Raw genomic sequence first — 26,105 nt, 5'->3', positions numbered from 1 at the left:
CTTGTGGGAGGCGGTGTTCATTTTGCACTTGCTGGAAAAGTCTCTGCTTAAATCGATTTCTACCAAGCTAATGTGCTCTCTGTGTCACGAGTGGGGCAAAGAACAGCATCTTGGGCAAAAATCAACATGATAAATCAGCTCAACCACTGTCTTTGATCTTGAGTAAGTCCTGTACTGTAAGTACAGTGCTCTAGGTCTAGCCCAGACCACAGTTAGCATTAGTCAGCATCAAGGAGCCAGCACTCTCTAAAAAGGGGTTTCAAAATGTAATTAATTGCTCCTCATAACAATGAGCCCGTAAACGTGAAGCACCTTTCTTAGCGAGTTGGGGCAAGTGCTCTGCAGGCCCTGGGAAGATGCAAAGCTCATGCTGGAGGGGAGCAGAACCTATACCTGGGGAAAAGGAAGGTGAAGTTTAAGGATAAGATTGATTTTCTGTACATTTTCCTGAGATGTAGATCTCACAGCTGGCCAAGTAAGCCACTAATTCAATCAATAAGAGATGACATCTCAGGGCAATCAGTCTCACTGAACTAAGACCTTACTGTGGGATGCATTGCCCACCTTGGGTCCCTCATCGGCACCAGCCTCTCTCAGGGATAGTATAGGGAGGTACGTCTAAGGGCTTGAACCCTGACTTTTGGCCATCTATGGTTAGGTGAAATCAATCCTGTCCAAAGAAGAGCCAGTTTTTAACCACTTTTGTAAAGTCTAGTTGGTCATGATGTGTCCCAGGGTGTTATCATATCTTTAGACTCTGCTGAATTAAACTGAATTACTTTACATTCCACGTCTCTCTTTTCTTATTGAACGTGGAGCATCCACAGGGTTGTAGGGATGAATAAGGAGTGGGTAACCCTTGGGGGACTTCATGTGGGACACAACCAATCTCTTCTGCTGGCTCTTCACTGGTGATCCTCAAGATGAAGTTGGGCCATTGTGCAGCTAAAACCTCAGTCCCCTGTGCTTCCCTGTTTTGCCGGGTTTACACTTCAGCCCCATCCACGCACCCTCCCCCTGCATGGGGCAGGATCAAAGCAGCAGGGCTTTGAGCAATTTCCCATAATTAAACCAATGCAATTCTGTCATAGCAAGGCACTGCACCCTAAGGCAGATAATAGCTTTGTAAAGAAGGAAGATATTTCTTTTCTTGTTGTAAATTACATGTATCAATTTGCTTCACTTACAAAACACCATCCTTATTTTCCTTAGGAATACGCCACCCATTTTCTGTTTCATCTTGTGGTGATGCCGTCTTATTTCAGTAGAATTGGAGTATTTCCTCCCCAAGTGTCTCATTGATAGCTGTGTTGGTTGACAAGGGTGGTACGTTTAATAGAGCCTCCCGTTCAAATTCATTGTAAGAAGGGTTCCCCTTACAGACAGCTAATTTTGACATCCCGCCTGTATGAAGTGTGTGCATGCCACAGGAGCTGGATTCGCACCATTGTTTGGTAGCAAAAGGCAGGAAATTAAAGAGGCAACATTTCAGTAAAAGAGTGAGTGCGCTTTCTCTTCGCCTGCTATTGTTGTAAATGGCACTGAAAATTATTGCAAGCTTAAGCGCAGATTTTATGCAGAAAAGATTTGCTATTTATTAATTGGTGAATGTATGTGCTGCATTAAACAGTGCTTTGTATTTAGCCAGCTCTACCGTGTAGTCCGTTTGGAAGAGGAATATAATTATAAAAATTGTAAAAACATAAATGTGTGCAGGAGATTAGAAGGAATTCAAGTTTGAAACCATTTTAATACATTTTTCAAAACTGTCTGCGTTTCAAGTTACTGTCTTGGGTTACTGCTACAGAGCCAGGTTGTGTGTGCATTAAGCTAAGCATGAGTCCCTGAGGTTTGACTTAGTACAATTTATGCTTATATTACCATTAAAAGCAGTGTCTCATGAATGGTAGACATTCAAACAGTTACTCTGAATTTCTTTTGTGCAAAATATTTACTGTCACTCTCTATAAAAGTAGCAGCATTTAGTTACTTAAATACAAATCCTGAAGTAATTTTTTTCTGTTTGTTTTCTTTTGGATGTAATTACAGAAATGTGGGGAATACTTTTCCAAGGCTTTTGAACTCAAAAGTGGAACAGAAGGAAGACACAGGAGGACATACACCGTTCAGTGTTATTTTCCTTGCACAGGAAAGAAAGATCATTATGAGATGAGCACTAAAGTCTCAAGTTTTCAAAGGTTTGCATAACAAACAAGAGACACATTGTGGGTTGCATCTTGACTTTGAAGGCTTGCCACTGTCAACTGAAATAAAATGGCAAGGTTTAAAGCCTTAACCAAGTTCACAAGGAAAATATTTGGACTAAAAGTTTTGGAAAGTTTTCTCTCTTTGAAGTAGTTTGTCATGTGTTACCAATGTGAACTTTATTGACCTTGAAACATTTTTTTTTTTTGAATCAAATAGCAACCAGTGACACTTTAGTAAAATCTTAAATCAACAACCATCTCCTGGCGGCTCCAGCTTCATAGCAAATGCAGGCAAAACAGGGAATCTACAGAAGAGACCTTTATTATTTGTAAATGAAGCCTGCCAAAACCTTCCCGAAATAGCATTCAAAGACCCTTTTAAGGTCATGGATCCTGAACAAAGCCAGAAGAGCACAAAAAAGGCTGAGGAAAGTCCAAGAAAGAGGCTTCCCAAAGGAGAGGCTTTCCAAGCCAGTATTTCATCTGCAGCTACGTACCAGGGCAGCTCCGCTTCTTCGCAAGGAACCCCTCTTCGAGATATCATACCGCAGCAGCACTTTTCTGGTTCTTTGCCGATTCCAAGAGAGGAGCCTCAGGAGAAGACTGGACATCAGAAGCAACCTAAGCCTTCCTCTTTTGAACATCCTCCCCACGTTTCGCAGCTTCAGCAGCACGCACTGTCACCAGCATTTATGTCTCCTGGGAAACCAGAGCATGTCCTTGAAGGTCCCACATGGCAGCTAGTTGATCCAGTAAGACCAGGTCCCTCTGGCTCCTTTTCATCACCCGGGCTTCACTCCCACCACGGCCAGCTCTTACCTTCCCACTCACCGATCATTCCTGGAGAGGACATGCCATCCGTTCAAAAGGTCTATATCCCTCGCCCTTCGCAGGTTTCCTTAAAACAAGCTGAGGAAGTGCACAAGAAGGAAAAGAAACCTCAGAAGCCAGGCAAATATATTTGCCAGTATTGCAGCAGGCCTTGTGCGAAGCCAAGTGTGCTCCAAAAACATATCAGGTCACACACAGGTGAGAGGCCATACCCTTGCATTCCATGTGGCTTTTCTTTTAAGACTAAGAGCAATTTGTATAAACATAGGAAATCTCATGCTCATCGAATAAAAGCTGGGCTGGCCTCAGGGATAGGAGCGGAGATGTATCCATCGAGCTTGGAAATGGAAAGGATTGGCGGGGAGGACTTCGAAGAGCCAACAGAAGGAGAAAGCACAGATTCGGAGGAGGAAACGGGTGCGATGTCGGGCCATTCGGTAGAGCTCTCACCCAGGCAGAAGCACACCCTGTTGTCCGGTAGCTTGCTGAGTGGAGGAAGCCAAGGCTCCAGCCACGAACGGTGTTCATTGTCTCATTCCAGTATGTCTCAGTCCCTTGAGGACAGCACCCAGTTTGTGGAGCCATCGTCAGACCATGCTCTGAGCCATAAATCTGAAGATACCCATACTATAAAGCAGAAGCTTGCACTCCGCCTAAGCGAACGGAAGAAGGTCATAGATGAACAAGCTTTCCTGAGCCCTGGGAGCAAAGGGAGTACTGAGTCAGGCTACTTCTCAAGATCAGAAAGTGCAGAGCAGCAGATCAGCCCACCAAATACTAATGCAAAATCTTATGCAGAGATTATTTTTGGGAAATGTGGTAGAATTGGGCAAAGGACTGCAGCGTTAGCTGCAAACACAACCCAGGGGTTTCCGCACCTGTCTGCCGAAGAGAAACCTAGTATGGTACCATTATCTGTGCCTAGAACACAGGTTATTGAACACATCACTAAGCTAATTACAATTAATGAAGCTGTTGTAGATACCAGTGAAATAGATAGTGTTAAGCCTAGAAGAAGCTCTTTATCTAGACGTAGCAGCATTGAATCTCCAAAGTCTGGCATATACAGAGAACCGTTTCAGTTTGATATCAAGTCTGGTTCCAGTAGCCAGTTGGATGCATCGAAAGTGTTGACACCCCACGGTGAAAAAATTAAGCCCGAACAATCATTATTGTCACTTCAGCAATCCCACAGTGCCACAGAGACAGTGCCTCTCCTAAGAAGCCACTCAATGCCTTCTGCTGCATGCACTATAAGCTCCCCACATACCTTTAGAGGTAGCTATTCATTTGATGATCACATCATGGAGCCTGAAGTCTTAAGCCGCAGTCAAGCGTTTTCTTCCCATCCTCGAACGCTAAAAAGACAACCAGCTATTGAGCTACCTTTGGGAGTAGAATACGTCTCAGAGGAGGTTAGCTCTGCGAACAAAGACATTGTTTCCAAACCTCCCGAGGAGCCTGAAACCAAGGAAAGCGATCTTACCAAAAAGTCAAGGAAGGGCCCGAAAGTTAAAGGGTTCATGTACGAGTGTAACGTATGCGGTGCTCGGTACAAGAAAAGGGACAATTATGAAGCCCATAAGAAATACTACTGTTCGGAACTGCAGCTCTCAAAGCCTCGCTCTTCCACTTCCCATACCTCTTCAGAGACTGAGAAAAGTGTTGCGGATCCTGACACGTGGCCCCAGATGATGCATTACAAGCTAGGGAGCAGTTTGGAGCTCACCCCACTCCGAAAAAGACGAAAGGAAAAGAGTCTCGGTGATGACGAGGAGCCCCCAGCTTTCGAGATGTCCGACACTCCCTCCTCCAGTACTGGACCAGGGACTCAGTTTGCAAACCCGGCATCATCAGATGTCGCTTTAAACTTAACCCGTGAATCCATTAAGTCACCAGCAGATCCAGGTAAATCTGCACCTTCTGAGGTCAGTGCCAGCTTTCATTCCAGGAGTGCCAAGCCGGCTTCAAGTGCGGAGGGCAAAGAGAGAAGAACAACCTCAAAAGAGATCTCTGTCATCCAGCATACGAGTTCCTTCGAGAAGTCTGACTCTATCGAGCAGGCGAGCAGCTTGGAAGAAGAGAAACCCTTGTCACAGTACTCATCTCAGCAAACACCCCAGCACAGCCGACCGCCTCACTCCCTGCAGCCCAAGCTGGTGCGCCAGCCCAACATCCAGGTCCCAGAGATTCTGGTCACAGAAGAGCCTGACAGACCAGAAACGGAACCAGAGCCTCCTCCTAAAGAGCCAGAGAAAACAGAGGAATTTCAGTGGCCTCAGAGGAGCCAAACCCTTTCTCAGCTGCCTGCAGAGAAACTCCCACCAAAAAAGAAGAGGCTGCGGCTGGCAGAAATGGCCCAGTCCTCTGGAGAGTCCAGTTTTGAGTCAGTCTCTCTCACCCGAAGCCCAAGTCAGGAAAGCAGCATGTCCCATGGCTCCAGCCACTCTGTCTCGTTTGATCGTGAGGATCACAGCAAGCCTGAGTCGAGCAGCCAGCCCTCTGAATCCCACCCAAAGGCTCCTGGCATTGGTTCACATATGTTGATGGTACCAAGCCACCATCATCATTCCAGGGAAATGCGGAGATCTGCTTCTGAGCAGACACCGAATGTGTCACATCCTTCCCAGATGTCAGAGACCCGCAGTAAATCATTTGACTACGGGAGCTTGTCATCCACTCCTGCCTCAACCCCCGGCCCCTCAGCCTCTGCGGCTCCACAGGAGAGAAGGAAGTGCTTCCTAGTGAGGCAGGCGTCCCTCACTAGGCACCCCGAGCATGAGCCAGACTCGGCACCAGCAGGCCGGCCAGAGACAGAGGATCCAATTCCTTCTTCAAGTAAATCTCCTTCGACAAGTTTGCCCCATCAGCCAACCTCTTCATCCCCTTTGCCCTCTCATGGCACTTACCCAAGTGAAAAGAGTCAGCCAAAAGACAGCCCTGAGCCAGCCTATACCCAGCCATACACAGAGGCTCTGCAAGTGTTTCATCATCCTGTACCTCAGCTAACGCTGCATGAAAAGCAGTTCATGTCCCCGCAGGTTTCTATCTTTCCCTACCAGCATCTCCTGCCACAGCCAGGGCAGTCTGCAGAGCTCTTCGCCGCACACACTATGTCTGACATCCTCTCTGCTCAGTTCACCATGCCTCAGATTCCTCCTTCCATATTTCAGACCCCACCGCTGCCTCTGCCGCAAACGCTCATCCACCCGGGCCCGCTTCACATCGCTCCTCCCTTAATGTCTCACCCTGCCGAGGTGCCGTTCAGGCAGCACCCTTCATTCCTGCCGGTGCATTACCCTGGTTCCTCACCAATCCCTTCGGCCTTTTTTCTGCCTCTTCAGTCTCAGTTTGCTCTCCAGTTGCCAGGTGAAGCTGGTGGACATTTACCACAGATCAAATCCAGTTTATTCCCAGCAGCAGGAACCTCCAGTCTTTCCCCATGCACAGAATATGGCTCAGACAGTAGGTTGCATCCTTTGACCTGCACAACAAGTCCTTCAGTGTCTGTATCTACATCTCAGCTTGTTGTTCCTACACGGTCAGACCCAATGGTGTCGCTTGTTGTCCCCGTTCGCATACAGACAAATATGCCGTCCTATGGGAGTGCAATGTACACAACACTGTCCCAGATTCTGGTCACTCAGTCCCAGTGCAGTTCCTCTTCTATCATTCTCCCAAAATTCGATGATTGCCAACCCAAGAGTACCTTGGTCTGTAGTGCCGATGTTCACGGACTAGGCTTCGATCTGGCACAAATGATCACAGAGGATCAAAGAAGCATTTTCCAGAGCCCGTATCTGACAGTGCCCTTACCTTTACCAGAACGAAAAGGCTATATGCCACTCACCTCCCCATCAGACAGCATCCTTGGACTCGAAGGAGGCCCATCAACAGTAGGTGGAAGCAAAAGAATGCTCTCTCCAGCTGGTAGCTTGGAGCTGACAATGGAAACACAACAGCAGAAGAGAGTGAAAGAGGAGGAAGTGTCTGAAGCAGAAGAGAAGTTGGAAGTGGTGAAGCCACCCAGTGCAATAGAAGAAGGAAAAAAGCAGGATAAATCTCACTTTCTTGCAGAAAGTCAAGGCAGGGTCGAGGTTGAAACGTCACCTAGTTTGCCCTTAGAGCAGTCAGAGCCAAAGGAAATCCCAAGTACTTTGCAGCAGGCTGTATCCCATTCAGGTTCTCCAAGTTTTGAGGCACTGGAAGAGTATAAGCAGCCAGCTGGTAAGCAGTTCCTCAGCAAGGCACCTTTGCAACCTGTGAAGAAAGAAGACTCCAAAGAACTGGTGGAGCAGTCTCCACCAAACCCTCCAAGCCCTGCACCTCTGTCCGAGGTCACTCATAGTGCAATGAAGTCTCGAGAAGGTACAGATACGAAGAAGGTACTTCAGTTCCCCAGTCTCCACACAACCACTAATGTCAGTTGGTGCTATTTAAACTACATAAAGCCAAATCATATCCAGCAAGTTGATCAACGATCTTCAGTGTATGCCAGCTGGTGTATTAGCTTGTATAACCCTAACCTTCCGGGTATATCCACTAAAGCAGCCCTGTCCCTCCTGAGGTCCAAGCAGAAGGTGAGCAAGGAAACCTACACCATGGCTACCGCTCCACGTCCCGAGGCAGGCAGGCTTGTCCCGTCCAGCTCCAGGAAGCCAAAAATGACAGAGGTAATGCAATCCTATATATTTCTCCTCATCCAGTTGGATACATGGGAAGAGGGGGATGAGGGACGGGGAATTGCTATTCTTAGTTTAATAGGAGTTTATTCAGCCCTCTCTCAGTTTGGTAAGCACTTGTTCTCAGTGAAACTTTTAGAATGAAGAAGCTAAAGCCCACTGTAATGCAGGGGGAAAAAAAAAAAACAAACCAAAAAAGGCAAGCCTGCCGCAAGGCAATGTGCCATATTGCTTTTCTCCAGTTTCTACTTGCCTTGTAATCAAAAGAGCATGTAGGAATCGCCACCGCACCATGAACTGCCACTGCTCAAGCACAAAGGATTAGACTTGATTTGCATTTGTCTTGATATTTCGAATAGCTTTACAACTTTTTTTTTCTTTTTCCCATAAATGCTGTTATAATTCCCTACATTTTGCATGTTACAAATGAAAAAGGATTACCTTGGGGAAATGGGATTCTGTCTGGTTGTGCATCTACTGATCTTACATTAATGAACATGGAGAGGCATGCTTAAAAGTATTTAAAAATACCAAAGGGAGGTTTGCAAGTGTATTTAGGCCCCCAAAGAAGCGTAAAGGCATGCAGTGACATTTATAGGCATGCCTCAGTAGGATAGACATGCAGTCTTGTTGAAACACCCGTGTCGTTTAGTCCACGTAGGTACTGTCCTTAGCTGTCTGCCTGCTTTTCCAGATACTTAAGGATATCTTATACTGGACTTTAGAGCTAAGGAGAGCAAGGCACATGCCTCCACGGGGGCAGAGCTCACCAGAGGCATTGGCCATGTGGGCACACACGTCTTTAAGGCACTTCTGGTGGCTGCCCAGTGTTTTGTATCTTGTTTTGAGGCCAGACTTTCTCCCTCTTGGTTAATGCTGAACTATACAGGTCCCTTTAATCTAGATCGTGTTCACGTAGACTAACAAACAGAATTGCTTTAAGGATTTTGCAATTTGATATTCATCTCAAGTTAATTTATATTGATGGATTATTCATTTTATTTCTGTATCATGAAATGAACTCTGAATATTAAATTTCTCATAATCGCTGCTGCAGCTGCTGCTTATAAATATGTCTTAAAATACACAGTAGAGTCACTTTGATTCAATAAATCTTTATTTCTATTCAGCATTTCCATCATTCTTCTGCAGAAATCCAAAAGACAGAATTTCTATGGACATAGAGGCAGATAATTACCTGTGCCATGCAATAACCACAGTAATGCTTGATATTTATGCAGTCTTTTTCAAAGGATTTTATCTGAAAGTGTCGTACCATCCTTGATTTCATTCTCTAATGGAAGTGCCTGTGCTCCTCTGAGCTTTGCTCTTTGACACGGTGCTAAAATGCACACCAAGCGTGTGTTTCAGAAATACAAGACCCTCATACCCTGAAGTTAAAGGTTAAGCTGTAGACAGGAATGGTTCAGTTCTTAGTCATCAAAATACGTATTTCACTACATGCATTTGCTCAAAAGACTCAAAAACCTTTTAGACAAAACTCCATACGCTGACAGGTGGTGAAAGTTAAGGTTTTCATGGTACAATTTGCAAAAGTGAGAGTTTGTCCTGAAAATTCACCCAGGAAATGGTGTAGCCTAAATCTAATATTAATACCTGCTGCTTAAAGGAGTGGGGTTTGCAGAAATTGCATTAATTTCAAAGGAGATAAATCACCCTTATGCAAAGCAGAGAAATAATTTTTGATTAGATGATCAACGGGAGTGAAATCCACGGTTTAGTTTTTAAAAATACACGACTGGCTCAGATTAGGAAGGATCGTTGCTGGTTACTCAGGAAGATGCGATTAACAGGAGCTGTGTAACATCAATCAAAGGTTGAAAGTTCAATCTTCAGTTAACTCTGCTCTGGCTCTTTCCCTTAAATATTTTCTTCTTTATGTAACCCTAAGCTGTTAGTCAACACGACAGAAAATGTAAAACAGCTTGAATATTTTGTACGATTCTGTGTGCAGCAAGCTACCAGCAAGCAGTAGTACTGTACCTGCTGTCCACGTACTTGGCTTGTTTTTTAAATTACCAGCAGATCAGTTCTGAAGCGACTGTAGGCTCCAGCGTGCATGTAGGGGTGGCTACTTACACTGTATCGGGCTTGCACACTTTGTAAATTAAACAAGATTGTAAAAGGGGATAGTAGTGACTGTATGATTTTGGCTCTCTCTGGTGCCTTTCATCTGTCTGTGTTTTGTGCTTTCAAAAGTTGCAATAAATAAACCTCATGCTACATCTAGAAAGTCAATTGTTTTGTATTCCTCAGTAAATAAGGAACTGAACTGGGAAGGTTATCACGAGCATTGTCACGAGCATGCAGCTCATATCAGGAGGTGAAGTAGTAATGGCCAAGGTTTAATTTTTGAAGGTGCTCAGTGTGTCTCCTGCCATTGATTTCTTCCAAGCACAGACATCTCCATGCCCAGAGACACCAGCTCGAGACCATCTCTGCTGTCAAATTGTTAAAACGTTTCCTGGCACAGCTCTGGCCTGGGCTGATAGCCCTCTCCCAGGCAGTTCCTGGGCACGTTTAGGGAGATAGGACAGGACAGGGACCATTCCCAGGAGGCATCTAGGAAGGGTATGTGGGTCTGATGGTGTGGATACGGGCTAGTCTGTGCGAGCTGGCCCGGGGGGCAGAGAGCAGTCCCAGGTGCACTTAATGCTCCAAGCTGAGCTCCTGAAATTACCGGACAAATTTGAAATGTTTGGCAAAACTACTTTTTAGTGAGTCCATCCCTCCTCCTGCTGCAGATCTGATGGTCGTACCAGCGGAATGCTGCTGTGGAGGCTGGGTTACATCCCACTGAATTTTATGTGTCTCAGTTTGAGCTGGTCACTCTTGGCTTCCTGTATAACCATGGGAGACAAAGAGGCACCTCTTGGGTGATTCATTCCCCCCTTAAGATAAGTGTCTAAGGAAGGGTAGATGAATCACCCTTGAGAGCTGCCACTCTTTGAGCAACTGTAAAGAGTCAAGGGTGACCAGCTCTGCTTTACATCTCTGCCAGTTCGTTGGCTACCTTCAGGCCAAAATCCCTCTAATAACACTCGTCTCTCAAATGCTTTTAGTAGTTTCCCATAAATTATACATAAACTGAGGATATGGGTAATGCAACTGAACTTCAAAGATATTCTTGCATTTGTGTAAAAAGTAACCTGGGTTAAAGGCAGTCTGCTTTCCTCTTCTGGAACTTTGGAGACCTGTTATTTTACTGATGGGTCGTAGGGGGGCAACATCCCAAGATTTCATTCCTGGTGTGGGGAGCTCCCCTTGCATTGTACAGAGCTAAAGAGGTAGCTTTAATGTTTAGGGCCATTTGCCGTAACAAATAACAATAAATACACTAGAAGAGATGTCAGTGCATGACTTAAACCTGGGTCTAAACAAGGGGTGGCAAGTTTAGCAGTGAAAAGGCAAATTTCACCCTGGGAACGTGTGGGGAGGTTGAGGATTATTTTCTCCCATTGGTTTTGTGGCTTTCTCTGTACTGCGCCCTTGGCAACAGGGTTTCGGTGAAAGGAAATCACTCGAGAGCTTTGACTGACAAGTGATTTGTATCAAGTTTAGATGGCTAAAGTCCAAATCTGTGCGAATGTGTGTGCATGTGGGGGAAACACAGAGGTTGAGGTTAAATATGTTAATTCTACAGATGCCTCCTCTCTAGACTTTTGTAGATGTATGCCTCAGATAGAGGTATATCTATATCCAAGGACAGGGCAGTGGATTTGGGAACAGAGACCCATGGCTCCACCACATTCTCAGAATGACCCCAGCCAAGACACCTCTCTTTATGCCTCAGTTTTCCAGTCGGCAATAGCTGGATAATATTGAGCCACCACCATATGCAGGGGGTAATTTAAAATCTTGTAAGAAAGCAATGTAAATATATTGTAACCAGCAGGGCACAAAATCCAGAAGCAGAGGCCCTGTTTGTTAAGAGGATGCCCTAATTACTGCACTTAGTTGTCAGCATGTGCGGTAAACGCACAGTAGACAGGCTCTTTCTAAGGCTCTTTGGTCTGTGTCTGTCTTAGAGTGATTTTGTATGTAATCAATGATTGTTTTGCTCTTTTGGGGAGATAGGTTCATTTGCCTTCGCTCCTTTCTAATGAAGGTCGAAAAGATATAACTAGAGCTGAGAAGGAAGACGATAAAAGAGGAAAATCGGAAGAAGAGGCTCTTGTAACCAAAAGAGGGGAGCCAGTCAGGATCAAGATCTTTGAAGGAGGGTAAGTGTCTCATTTTATTTCTCTCTCTCTGTCACATTGTATAGGCGTTACTGATGACAATGATGGCAAGTCAGTGAAAGTGCCACGTGGAGTTGAGCAGAGGAAGGCCAGTTATAGTTGGATTTCAGCTTACTTTTCACAGCAACTGTAAAAACCTGGCCCTTGAGATCAGGCGATACTCCAGACTGCATTAATTTTTCCTTTTTTGGGTTGTCTTCAAGTTAGCAAGCACCTCGATCTCTTTGCTGAGCGGGTGGTTGAGTGAAGATGGCTGAAGAGCACAACCACGTCCTGTAGCTGTCTCTGATGTGATGGGGGTGTATTCCATATCTTCTGTATCTTTCCAGAGACTTCTCCTGAAAATAATGTTCCTAATGATTGTTACCATTATAAGGAGGGGAGATCTCTTCTGATGCCTGGGTTTTGGGTGGGGGAGAAAAGAAGGATTGCATTTATATGATTTGAATCCCACCCACCCAAAGTAGCTCAAACCAGAATGGATGCAAGACCTAAATTTGATGTATATCTTAATTCTCAGCTCCAGGTAATTCAGAGTACTCTTCAGTAATTCAGCACTGGTCTAATACTACTGTTTATCTTTTCAAAAATAAAAAATCAGCTAATAAGTAGCACGTCTGTGGGATACAATTAAAGTTCATACTTCAAGATCATCCTTCCGGTGTGTTGCAGAGGGGGCCAAAGAGATGTAGCAGGGTTCGTCAGTTCTCCTGTTGCTATTGGGTGGTCTTGTTTTTTGTGTGTTAGAAAAAGGCTTTAATTAGTCAGTGGTTGCGGTTTTCTGCTGTTACTGGTTGAAGTTTGCTTTCATTTAAAAATATTTCATTAGCAGATGATCAAACCAGCTAACCAAAAGAGTAAAATAGGGCTTTGGGAAAGGAAACCTGCTTGTTTGTTCAGGGCAACTCACCTCTCACCCAGACATAGGCACTGTGAGCCCAGATACGTGTTGGAAGCGAGCAGCGAATGCGGAGAGCTACAGTAGTGGCAACCCGTAATGGTTATGACCTGAAGTGATTTAGGGAGGAAGCCAGGGAATGGCAGGAAAGCAGCAGACTGAGAAATACGATGGGTTTGGCACGTTACCCTCACCCTTCTGTAGCAGATGGGACCCATTGGACTAACTGAGCACTGGGTTTTATTGCCTCAAAGCCCATGACAAGCCTCCATTCCCCTCGACCAGGTTGTCCTAGAGCTGTGGCCATTTCAGGGGGACTCTTGGACTCCTTCCTAGACATGATTAAAGAGGCTCAGCATTAACATGAATGAAAATCACCCTGCCCCTTGCAGCACAGCTCCATGCAGGTTTTTTGGGGCGAGACGCGGGGGTGCTGGGTGCCGGCTGCTCCCCGACTGCCCCCACCGGAACGAGCCGCGTCTCCGCATCCCTGCGCTCACGTGGGGAGGCTGTCTGCATCCCCGAGCCCAGCACAACGGATGCGGAGTCACATTTTCTAAATGACAGACACACAATAAAGCAACTTTTCCAACATGTTCCGTGTAAGCCAGCATCAGGGAACGTATTAGTCATCCTGAACGTATGCTATGTTTTATTTTAAAGTTCCTGTAGCACTGTCTTAAGGCAGCCGTCCTTCTGGATGTGAGACAGAATATAGTAGCTGTTTAATGCCAAGCACAGGCAGTAATGTAACACACCAGGTCACAGAAATAAGTTTTATATCTAAATTACATGGCATACACACTGCTAAGAGGTCAGGCGGGACAGGCTGCTCTCCCCAGGTGCTCGGTGCATACCTGGTGGTCCGTGCCTAGTTCCCTCAAGGTTTCTGAGGTTGAATTGTTCAGCCTCAGCAGCTTGTGTCTGCGAGGATATTTTTTTACAGTGAAGGAACAAGTCTGCAGATGAATCCGCGGGGTGCCCAGTGCTTTGTGCAAGACACTAAAAGGATCAGATCCCTTTCCTGGCCACCTCTTGAAAATGTTTTACGAAAAGCGCATCCATTCTCAAGATGTTATTTCACTGTCTTCCCCTCCCCTCAAAAAAAATTTCCTCCTTTTCTTATTTTACCCCTTATTTATTGGTTTCACATGGTCTGCTGCTGGCTAGACCCATCCTTCCGGGGGGATGCAGTTGGGTTCAAATCTTTTGGAGCCATCCTGTGCTTTGTTTCCTCAACCAAGGAGGGAGATTATAAAGAAATTCAAGTGTTCCCACAAAAGGCGAACTTGTTGCAGCTCTTTTAGCTCCTCCTTCCCCTCTGTTTTTATTTCTTTAGAGCCCTTGCCTCTCTCACTGCCATTTTCAACACTTGCTTTTCCCTCTGTACAGTCTTCTGGCTTCCCCGATCCCATAGCTGCCTTCTTCCCATTGCTACATTCATCATAGCACTGCCAGGACCAGCTCTGCTACTTGCCCTGCTGCTGTCCAGCCTGCGGGCTAGAATCATATTCCTTGGCTTTCAGAGAAGGACCAGAAAAGCCAGATTTCATACTTTCATCATACCCACTGCCCATTTTTAAGTAACAAACTGATGAACTCACCAGAGGCTCTTGGAGCATGTGGGGCAGCTTGGCTGTCCTTGCAAAGTCTGTCTCATTTGAAGATGTCTCCTCCCTAGCTATGAAAGTGGTTGGTTGCCTGTGTTTATCCACTGGGAAGTGTTTTGGAAACAGCAGCTCGCAGATCTCTTGAGTCTTGAGGTACCTTCATACCTGGGTTTAGGCGCAAGGCTTAGTAATGTCACGCATGGCGGGTGTTTGGGCTCAGTTTCTTCTGTCATCACTCTTTCCATGAAGGATGTCAGTTGGCCCCTGTGGTGCCATCTCAGGATGCGGAGTAGCAGCCACTGGAGCTGTCAAGAGGATGTGGGAGGTGGAGGTGTTCAGCTCCTGTCGAGTTACCTCAGCATCTACCTCCCTTGGCGTCCTGTAAAGGAGAGGACCTGTAGTCCCTTTGTATTGTGCCTCTGGTTTCTTGGGGACCACAGGAGGGATGTGCATAGTTTTGCCTTGACTTTTCTGCAGATAACTGTAGACAGGATGCAGAGAGTTTTCTATTAGGCTCCTGTTTAAAGAACAAATTCCTCTTAGAGAGCAAGTCTCAAGAGCAATCCGTATGTAATTTCACCAGTGGGTTTTTACTTGCAGTCCTGAAATTTCATAAGACTGGCTATACCTCCATTGCAACTGGTGTCCACCCCCTGCCCCGCGGGCACACCCCGTGCACTTGGCTGCAAAGGAGGTGGGAGTTGTTTAACACCCCATGCACAGGCTGGACGCTGCACAGTCTCATTAGGTTTTATTTGGGAGAGCCATTCCATTAAGCAGCAGATCACTGTTCGTACTCCTGAAGGAGCTCATAAATATATCCACTGGACTTGGCCTGAAGGATATTGTGGTGATTTTGAGCAGTGAAAATGATCTTTGAAGGTCAAGCTGGCCAGCACTGCTTCAGGAGAAGTGCCGTGTTTCCTTGGTGGCTCTGCGTCACCTTCATCAATCCGCTCTGGAACTTTGGTGACACCGGGCCCATTCTGAAATCTTACATCACGAAAGAGTAGATTGGTATTGACCTGATTTAAGAGTGAGGTCTGTGGTGATGTCATGGTCTCGTCAGGGAAATGTTGCCTGTTTACTCTGCATTAGCATTACCATGATGAAATCTGATAGTAGTGGGGTAGTGACAGTCAATGTATGTTCTTCCATTTCATAGCCAAACTCTCTGTGCTTTTATGGGGCCCATCATTGGTTTATTGCACTAGTTGACTGCAACTAGTAGGAAAAGCAATACCAAGATATAGACGGTTAAAGACCACCAACATTAACTGACATCCCCAAACCAGTGTCATGTAAAATGTAAACCATATCAAAAGGAAGGCTTTCTTTGGAAACATTTGCAATTTTTTCCCTCTTCGGGGAAAAAGGCTTATGGCTGCAATCTTATGTTTTGAGACTCAAGTATCCTTGCATTCACACCTTAAAAACACCTCCCGTTCACACCATCCCATGTGTACAACTCCACACATGAGCAAGAAGAACCCATGGTGATGTAGTGTATCTTCTGACTTCAAGAGAGATGCTCATGGTGCTGTTGTGACCCAGGCTGCTCTGGTCATCGGTTTGGTCTGACTCCGATACGAATCCAAGTCCTTTGCTCTTTGTCCTCACCAATAAGTAACAAGAGAGTTGCAGGTTCACCAGCCATGGGATCTTGTGAAGTGGGGTCCTGAACCTCCACCTTAAATCACTGCTCCCTTGAGCCTGGGTGAAGCCGCTTCTGCCTAGTACAGTACAAATAGCGAGGGGATTGCACGAGGTTTGACCACTCCATCCCCTAGCGAGCCCCGGGGCTGGAGGGCTAGAGGCCGCTGTGTTGTGCTGCCCATTGTCTCCATGCTGCGGGGCTGCTCATGGGATTCAGGCAAGCAGGAAGACAATGGAGCTGTGCCTCTGCCTCGCTTAGCCTGTCTAGTGGGAGACCTTCCCCTGGGTTGAAGGAAAACGGAGAAGCCTTGGGACTCTTTTATCAGACTTGAACATGACTGCTAATTAGTGGATGCATAAGGAAAAGAAAAAACCCAAAACCCTTTGAGTTTGTATGCAAACCTCCCTTCCCCCACCTCTCTTCCCAGTTCTTGCTGTTGTGGACTCACTGGGATCTGTGGTCGGCTTCTCTGGGGTGATCTCACTGCACTTCTATGACCGGCCGCAGAAACTGCAGCTCCCACCACCTGCTGACACACACCTAATGGAAAATCCCTGGCACAGCAATGCGAGAGTTTTATTACCCTAGAGGAATCCTCTGTTAAACAAGCAAAGTTTCTCAGCATGTAACTCCAAACCCCTGCATCAGACCCGGTTCGTTCAGGGGATTTCCTCTGCTGCTTAGAGGAGTTCTAAGAATTCACCATGTTTATTTTGAAAGGAGTCATTTATCACAAAGACGCTAACTTGAGCACTCGTGTTAGTAGCAAAGGAGGACCCCGAGCAAGCTCGGGTCTGTAGCACATCCAGCTGCCATGAGCACCAGAGTGAGCCAGCAGCTGATGCTCCTTCGCTTACCTGCAAACCTGCTTGAGCCCTGGAGGTGAACCCACTTCACAGCCTCGGGGCAGTGCCGCAGATGCGTCTGCATCTCTGCAAAGCAGGGCTGGAGTCAAATAGCAATATTTTACTCCATATTCTGTTCCTAGATGTAAGCGATGAATTCCTGTATTTTGAGTTTTTAAATGAAAGGGGTTTTCCTGAGACTGTCTGCTTTGCACGGAAGGGAGAGATTGGTGTTAAAACTTCTCTGTTGGCGCTAGTGGTGCCAGACTGACCGGAGTTAGTTTCAGTATCTTGTGGGGTTTGGTGGCTGGATTTTCCCTGTCTTGAGAAGAGCTGAACGGGCATTGCTGTGCTCCCTTCGGGCAGCCCTGTGGCTGCACAGCCCTTCTGACAACCGGGCCCTGCATGTGTCAAGCTACTCTCTCAAACACGATTTTAAAGCTTCCAGCATCAGCTTGTGCACAGGTGTTTATCCTGCTTCAGTAAGGGACTTTAAAAAAAACCAAAAGGGTTTCTTATATGCAGAATATTTTGTTTCTTTTTCAGATAGGACTTTACAAATGGAGAGGAGAGCTTTCCTGCTGCTGGCTTTGAGCCTACCAGGGACATCCCTCTTGCCTAGGCAGATCTGAAAACAATTAACCAGCTTGTGTTGGGGATGCTGGGAAAAGGGAAGAGCATACCCTGATTTCATTAACGCTCGTATGAAAAAAGAGATGTCGTGTCAGATGCTGGCAGCTCTCCAGGAATACTCACCACAGGAGCCAGTCTCCACTTCCCTCTGAGAGGTCGGCTTTCTGGTGACCCATCCCCGTGATAGCCCAAGGGGTCGTGGTGCTCACCCTCGCCAGGACCTGTGCCCGTGGGTACCGGGGCTGTGTCCAGCACCGGCCTCCGCACAGGGGGAAGGACAAGCCTCATTTCTCATGCCCGTTAAAAGAACATAAGGTCTCTTTTGAGCACCATACGTTTACACTCTCTCTTTCTTTTTTTTTTTTTTTCATAGCACAAGCAAAGCACATTTTCTACTTAAAAAGCTAACAATCCAAAGGAGACAAGGCACAGGGTGGCAATTTAAGGGAGGACGGATTTGTGAATTTCACCGATGCTGACAAGATGAAAGGAGAAGTTGTTTGAAGAGACAGGTTTGCAGGCTGCTTGAAAGATACATTCAGGAATAGCAGCAAAGAAAAATAGCAACTAGAGAAAACATATTTGCAAAATGAAAGGAATATGTGCCTTTTGCTTTGAAAATCACTGCATTCTTACATTAAAATATACTTAAAAGCTACTACAAAGAAAAGGTTCAATTAGACTTGAAGCAAATACTTTTTTCTCCCCATAATATGTCTTCATGAAAATTTTGATTTTTCTTTTTAATTTGGGTTTAATTAAAAAAAAATATATATTTCCCCCTAGTAACTCGGGGAGTAGCCAAACTGAAAAATCAGTTCTTTTCAGTGGTCTGTTCAGGCAATCTTTTCTTGCATTGGGAGCCGCAAGGTGGACGGCAGGAGACAGTGCACAGAAGAGGAGGAAAGTACAAAGTTTGCAGGTGGAGTCAGTGCAGAGAGCGGCAAAGCAAAGGTGTAACTTGCCTGACTCTGACTTCGACCACCTCAGCCTATCTGCTTGCATCGAGCCGCTGCTGAGATGTGTTAGATAAGAGCCGGTGTGTCTGGGAGAGCTGACAGCTTTCTTTTCGGAGGGAAAGTGTGGGACGGCTCTGTAAGAGTGCCAGTTCCCGCACCTGCCACTCAGCAGATGGTGCTGTGTGCCAAGAGCTCTTGTATAAGTAACCTTGTATAATATAGAAGTAACCTCAGGTTATTAACTTTAAAACAGGTTATTAATTTCTGTTGGGTGGTTGTATAACCACTACTGGAGCTTCATGCAAGATCCCAAATGTGTCTTTGGGACAGAGCTCAGGGCTTGAAGCAGCTTTTATTTTCCTTGCTTTGATGAGAGTACCTGCGGCCTGTGAGTTGGTACCTCCCCTGAACTTTTCTCAAGGGTCCACGCAATGCGAATCAGCATCATTCACAATCAACCTATGCTTTGCTACCTCCTTTTGGTTTCCCCTTATGGATGCAGGTACCAAAAAAACCCCGTTAAATCCTGCGTATGTTTTGCTCAGCTAAGCGCGGCCCCACCCTCAGTTATCACCCTAGCCCTGATACAGCCAGATGAAACAATATTTGCAGTGCCTGGACCCCGTGCTCGTCACGCATTGGGTGCGGTGATGACCAGCCATCCCTGCACCACCTCCACTTTGGCTCCGAAATGCAGGATGTCCCCATGTGCCTGCAGCTCGGAGCACTGGAGAAGGCTTTCCTTCAATACCAGCTGCGTTTGTGCTGAGCGGTTCCTGCACAAAGTGTTCCCTGGCCGCCCGAACACATCCCGGCGACAGCGAATGGTGGTGGTTAGAGCAGATAAGTGTGACTTGGGGATACTCGTGACTCACCGTGACTCTTGGATAAGTCATTCTTCTCTCTACACTTCAATTTCCTTGTTTGTGAGAGGGGACACACAAACTCACCTACTGCTAAGCTTGGTTATATTATGCCTTTAAAATGTCTTAATATTCCTCAGTGGGAATTGTTAATGTTTCCTGTCCTGAATATCCCCTCACTTCACTTGACAAATTGGGTTCATTCTGCAGCTTATTCCTGTTTTCCCAGGAAACCTGACAAACACAGAAGGATTTAGTCTATGTTGTTGTCTGGTTTTCTTTATTATTTTTCCTAAATTATTTTTGCCTGTACAGCCAGCCCGCTTTCTTGACACGTCCTGCTGGCTCATAATGCAGCTTGATGCTATTTCCCACAGCCAATTATTGAAAAATGTTATTTCCAGTTTCCTCTCTGACCTTGTGTGGGCTGCTCAGCTTTCTGCAGGGCTTCCTTTCCTCCTAAGTAAAGATCCCTGTAAGCAGCCAGCCAGCCCATGGGCTTCCCCAGTGTGACATGGTTACGGTGGGGCAGAGGCTGAGTGTGCTCCTTGGCTGGAAGATGCTGCTCTTCCTGAGCCCAGCGTTCCCAAGACAGTTTTCTGAGCCTTTTATTCCACTCACGATGACTTTTATCTTCTCTGTGTTACACAAAGGCAAGAATTCTCATTTGCTTTCAGCTCAAATAATGAAAAATACAGACTTAATAAACAGTATCAAGCAAGAAAATGCCTTTGATGCATTGCACAGGTGCCTGGCGTGCCTGGCGTACCTGGCTAGGGCAAACCTGCCTTGCTGGCATTGTGCTGTATCTTATTTGGGGAATGAAGAGTGCTTCAGCTGCCAGGCCTGTCACTGTTGTAGCACTAAACGAATTAAAAATCTACTAATAATTGTTTTTGTTCTAGCAATTACTTTGCTTATAACACCTTGTAGATCACAGGATCAGTCCAGATAGCTAAATAGAAGCAGTCCCTCTTCTGCAGGCTCTGAGACCAACAAGCAAGCGGGTTCCTGGGGTGGCACAGAGCACAATTATCCTTCCTACAGTGGAAAGATGAATTCAGGTCGCTGCAAGCAAAGAGGCAGAAAGAGACCACTGCCTCGCTTGGGGAATCTCTTCCATGCCCTGCCAGAGACGTGGGATGCTGGCCACCACCTTGCCTCTCCCTGTCTCAGTTATCCCTTAGCAAAAATGGGGGCAAAATTGAGGGTGGCAGTAGTGGATGTTTCATTTTTAGACCTCATGTGTCTCCTTGGGGCTGGTTAGACCATTCCACAAGTCTGCAGCGTTGCCTCTTTCCTGGACTTACGTGCAGCTTTGTCTCACTGCCAAGACTGGGGTGTGCTCATGGCTGCGGGCGCTGCTCGGAGTCGTGCTCTATAGGGAGGCCACAAAGTGTAGGGGTCTGAGACAGGGAGAAGATGAACGTGGGGAAGGTGACCCTGCCAGCCCAGGTGGGGAGAGTCTGGGGATGTAGCCTGTGAGCTTGCTAGCGCACGTTGGATACAGAAGCAAAATGGACAAATAGCATTTGGTGCAAAAAGTGCCAGCAGGTGTTCCAGGTCCAGGGCTGTTGGCAGAGCAGAGCTGTGCAGGAGAGATGGGAGAAACCGTGATACCCAAAAGCAAAGGAAAGAACACACGAAAGGATTTCACAGTGCCTTGATCACACAGGTAAGGGGAAGCCAGTGGAAAGGAAGAGTGTGATTTCACCAGACAGATAATTTTGGCAGCTGAACAGGGATGGAGACAGGTAGAAATTGGTTAGAAGGTAAGAGATTGCAGTTACCCAAACTAGAGAGGGTCGGGCTGGGACATCTGAGCTCTCACAACAAAGAGGGAGGGTGTGGAATGGACAGAAAAAATGGTATGAGATGGTGCTAGCAAAGAAGTCAAGAGGAAGAGAGGATGAGGGTCAGAGGTGACCTCAGGGTAGGGAAAATGACATACGCATAGGAATGGCTCCATGCAGGTACCGAGTTAATAGCCCTCCTCTGCGTGCGTTTCCAAGGTTGTCTATGCCCCCGGTTTCATAGGAGGAAGCATTTATTTGCAGTTCAATAAAAGGCAAGCTGGACACTTTCTTTTGTCAGAGGGTTGAAAATGATAATGTGAAAGAATCCCTGTGAAGTCCTGAAGTAACTCTGTGATCACCTGGGCTGTTCTCCTGCTCTCGGATTCACAGGCATGACACAATGTCTTATTCTAAGCGGCTGTTTGATGTGGGCCAAATGTCTGGAATAATAAGCTCTCCGTGTTAGCAGGCTATTTATGAGCTCGTGGCAAACATCAAGATTACAGGGTTTTCACTTTATTGATTCAGTGACACAATCTCTACAATTAATTCAGTGGAAAATTTGAGAAGGCAAACGTTTTTACCAGGTTTATTTAGGATTAGCCAGTTCTTAACATCTGCATATCTAGGCAGCCTGTCTGATGCAGAAAGGTAATTTATAGAAGCCCTTTAATAGATTCCAAGTACTGTGCAATCAATCAGAAACCTGATGTTCAAATAGACAGACCCAGTCCTAACTGCCTATTGCACTAAGCGAATGGCAGGAAGATGACTCCGAGATTCTGAACTGGCTTTCTGAGATTTCCTTTTCTGTCCCTTTCTAATGATGAAAACTTTACTTTTGAGGAGACGGGGCTGGTCTCAAGGCAGATGTTAATCTGACTCCTGTTTGGTGGTTTGTTGTTTTGGGATTTTTTTTTAAAACTCTTCCTAAATGTAGTAGTTGGTTTTCAATTCTCTTTAATATAAACTACCAGAGAATCCCAGTGGTGGCAGATGGGATATGAAATTCTTGGGAACATTCTGCACGATGGAAGTGATAGAGGTCCAAGAGTAAAGTGTACCTAAACCGTATCTTCAGAAAGTGACATGCACTTAAGAGCATGAACCCCATGAAATCCATCTACCGACTGGGTCTGTTCCTGAGACTGGGAATTAAGCACTCCCTGCTCCCAGTGTGGATTCCAAATTTCACTTTTGGAAAAGTTCATCTTTCACATGTTTTGGAAGAGGGCACACAGGTCATACTGATGGTAAGAATGCTTGTAAGAACCGAGTAAAGCCTGTTACATCCTTAAGTAGTGGGACTGTGAGAGCCAGACTCTACATTTAAGAAAGATTTTCCAATTCTTCCCGGTTTGTTGCTGGAAGGAGAGCAGCTTAGCTCGTGTGCTTTGTCCTGATATAGCCCATGACGTAACTGCATCTCTGATGGTTATGAATATCATCGTTCATCTGCGCAACTGAGGGAGGTGCAATGCCGTGGAAGGAAGGTGAGATCATCGCTCCTCATGGGATGCCGCTGGGCTTGCTCGAGGGGGGAGAGGTTAGAGAGGCTGTGGGACGTGGCAGGAGCAGATGGAAAGAAGACCAGAGGGACCAGAGGGAATGGGCAGAGCCGCCTGCTGCTCAGAAATCCAGAGAGTTGCTGGAGGCAAGGATCCAACTGCGAGGACGTGGTGGGCAGGGCTGCGTATAATTTATTTTTTTATATATATATATTCCATCTTCCCAAGTTGCTTTTCACTATTTAAAAGTTATGCTTCCAGTTTTTTTATGATAAAGACTGTTTACTTGCTTTTTAGTTTTAGTCTTTTTCTGAGGAAGAGCTCACTAGGGACATAGTGCAGGCAGATGCATCCCAAACCTGTGCCCAATCTGAGTCCCGTGATTTCTGGATCATGAATTGCTAGAAGGTGGCTGTCAGCCCAGCTCAGTTGCTCCAGGATGGAGAGGTGGGGAAAAGCTGTGACTACTCCCTGTAAGCGTTTAAAGTAATTTCCTTGTCTTGAAGGAGCTGCTGCTGCTCAGGCAGTTACACAGAATCAACTGAGTGAAAAGGGAGGGCGGGATGCGCGTCCCTCTTTAGAACCACATGAGAAATTCGTGCCTATGTGTTGAAAAGTATGAAACCAGACTGACTGGAACTGCATGCTGCTTTGTGTGTAGGACCTCAGATAAAAGGCAATGTGACCTAATAAGATATTTTTGCTGCTCTGTTTTGCCGCTTGTGCTGGTGTAGAGAACAGACTGAAGAATTACAAGACTTTTATAAATTGGAAGCAGGGGTACTCCATGGGGAGATTTCTGACAGGGTCTTGGCTAACTCTCCTGATGATGTTCACCTGACATCTGCGCACGGTGGTTCGGTTTCTTGGAAGTTCATGTGTTTCTGAACGCTTGGACGCTCTTGTCTCTAAACTTTATTCAGGACTTCATATGTCAAACATGGGGGAAAAAAATCAGGTGTCTGTAGCCAGGTTTTTACAAACCTTTCTGTTTGTTGGGTGCTTTGGCTTCTTGTAGACGCCGGCCACGATTGAACTGGTTTGTGTAACTCTTGGTTAGGTTAACAGCACAGTAGCGGCGCTTTCAAAGAGCAAATATTTCTTGCAGATGTTTTAGATCAGCAGTTAAATCAGTGGTTTTCAATGTTTGTGAATTTCTTGCCATTCTTATTTAAACAAACTATTTGATGGCAGAATTATGTGGTTTTCAAGGTTGCGAGAGGCTGAGCACTTACGCTGCTCATCTGAGATTCAACTCTGTGGATTTCAGTCCCCTTACAAGACCAAAGAGATTGGAGTTATCTGCAAAGCATTGGTCTGAAGTGTGCCAGAGCAGCCTGTGCCTGCAAGCTGGTTTTGATAGAATAAGAATCTTTCCCAAACATGAGCTGAGCAAAGACCTTCATTACTAAAAATACATCCCTCTGCTTGGCAGGAGAGCTGCTGTGGGGTGAGAGACCGGGAGGCTGTAAGGTGCTTGGAGTTGGCCACTGGGGAGGGACGCCAGACTTCAGGGGGTCCCTGCACCAGGTGTCATGGGGTGTAGTGCTGCTAGAGAAATGCAGTACATGGAAGAGAGCCTTGGCGAGTTCAGGCTAAGGATTGATCAGTTTTTCATACGAATTCAAAAAGGCCGAGCAACATTTGGCATGTGCGTTCTCAGGCAGTGTACAAGGCAGGGGGGAAAGTATTTTTTTGCATGGCTCTGTTATTGCCTTGGTTCGTGGATATTTTCCTTCTTTCCTAAAGCGGTATAAAGCTGGGAACCGTAGTGAGATCTCCTGTGTATATGGGAATGTAGGGTCACAGTACAAATAAAGGATAATTAGTCTATTTGCTCAGGTTGCCAATAGCTTTGTGTTTTAGAGCTGAAACATGCTAGTTTTGCTGCAAAGTATCATTAATAACAATAATTTATTCTTAACTCAGCTCTTCACGTGTTGAATCTTGGGTTAAATTTGTTGAACTGAAAGCTGAGCTCATCACTCAAAGAAGGGCTTGGTCTTCCGAGGTGCTGAGTGATGGGCAGAGCTCATTGTAGTCACTAAGAACCGTAGGTATTTGTGCCTGTGCAGATTGGACCTTGATGTGGATGTCAGTGTATGAGCTCACCTGCAGCATCCAAGAAGGAATACTTTGGCCCTGTGGCATCGTTGCACTATTAACTGGGATGGTAAATTAAGAAAGCGCTAATACACTGCAAAGGGTACTTGCAGGTGGCAGCAGCCTACGAAAATAGAAGAGCTCTGGGAGACGCCAGTCCTGTACTGTGAACATTTGCAATCTGCAGCTCGACTTAACCCGCAGAGAAAGTCATGGTAATTCCTGGCCCTGCATTGTTGTTGGGCAGCACCGCAACCCTCCAGGGCACCTCGGCGTAAAGCACACTTGGGTCTCTCTGCTGAAGCTGAGGGAGTTTTTTATTTCTTGCAGTGAAGAGCAGAAAGGTAAAATAGCTTCTAACTCTGCCTCCCTCCCACTCCTTCAGAAGGGGACTTCACGGTCCTCCTTTCCCTGCACAGCCCAGAAATGTTGGAGAGCAGAGGACGTGTCAGCAGTAACGGCAGCCAGTTATTTTTGTGTACGCCGTCTCTGCAGCCTTCCTGCTGTCTCTTAAGAAGTGTGAGACGTGTCACCAGAACCACCGAAGCCTGCAGCAGCTGAGGTCACATCTGGAGCAGTGGGTTCGTGAACTGTGCCTGGGATCAGATGGCTTCAAGTTCCTCTGCAGATCGCCCCAGCAAGGGAACTCCCAGCTGGATGGTGATCCCACGAGCGCTGGTCGTTGTTGGGTGGCATCCTGCCACTCAACATTTATCTAAGAGAGGGGAAGGCGAGTGGTTTTGAGGAGGAGTCACCTCAGATTCTTGCAGGGTTTAGTGTCACCTTGTCTTCAGACAGCAGCACATCTTCCAGCAGAGTCTTATCTGGAAGCAAGCCCGCATGTCCCATACAAATACGTGCACATGAGAGAAGCCCAGAAGCCTGTGTGTCCCTCCCTGGCTTGAGAAAAGTGACACAATTGTAAGATAAGCAAGGCTGGCTCATGTTTTAACTTTCTGGAGATAAAAATGCATATGTTTTGGTCTCAGCAAAACCGAGCGTGATATACTGCACATTTGATAGACTCCTTTGCACACACGCAAAATACATAAAGAGTTCTGGGCAGGATTTATGTGCTGTTTCAATCTTTTTGTTTTAAAGCGAAATATCCTGAAATGTTAGTGCAGAAAGGGGTTTCCTGAAATACATGAAGAATGGCCTTTACTCCTCTGGGCATGACACCCTCTGAGTAGGTTGGGTCTTGTCTGCAATAAACCATGTGCTCATCAAGATCCACTTCCAGGTGGCAGC

General features: G+C 46.1%; 1 protein-coding gene across 2 annotated transcripts in view; it reads left to right on the top strand.

The window, feature by feature from the left end:
* Positions 1-26,105, top strand: part of HIVEP3 (HIVEP zinc finger 3) — a 116,788-nt gene that overhangs the window by 46,997 nt on the left and 43,686 nt on the right. For both annotated transcript variants that reach the window (XM_075114701.1, XM_075114700.1), the window contains 2 exons: positions 2,050-7,711; positions 11,819-11,964. In XM_075114701.1, the coding sequence (XP_074970802.1) occupies positions 2,594-7,711; positions 11,819-11,964 (5,264 nt within the window). In that variant the 5' untranslated portion in view covers positions 2,050-2,593. The remainder of the gene's footprint in view (positions 1-2,049; positions 7,712-11,818; positions 11,965-26,105) is intronic.

The sequence above is a fragment of the Phalacrocorax aristotelis genome, chromosome 20, assembly GCF_949628215.1.
Source record: "Phalacrocorax aristotelis chromosome 20, bGulAri2.1, whole genome shotgun sequence".
Lineage (NCBI taxonomy): Eukaryota > Metazoa > Chordata > Aves > Suliformes > Phalacrocoracidae > Phalacrocorax > Phalacrocorax aristotelis.
Note: the sequence above shows the minus strand (reverse complement) of the source record. Positions and strands in the feature narration are given on the sequence as shown.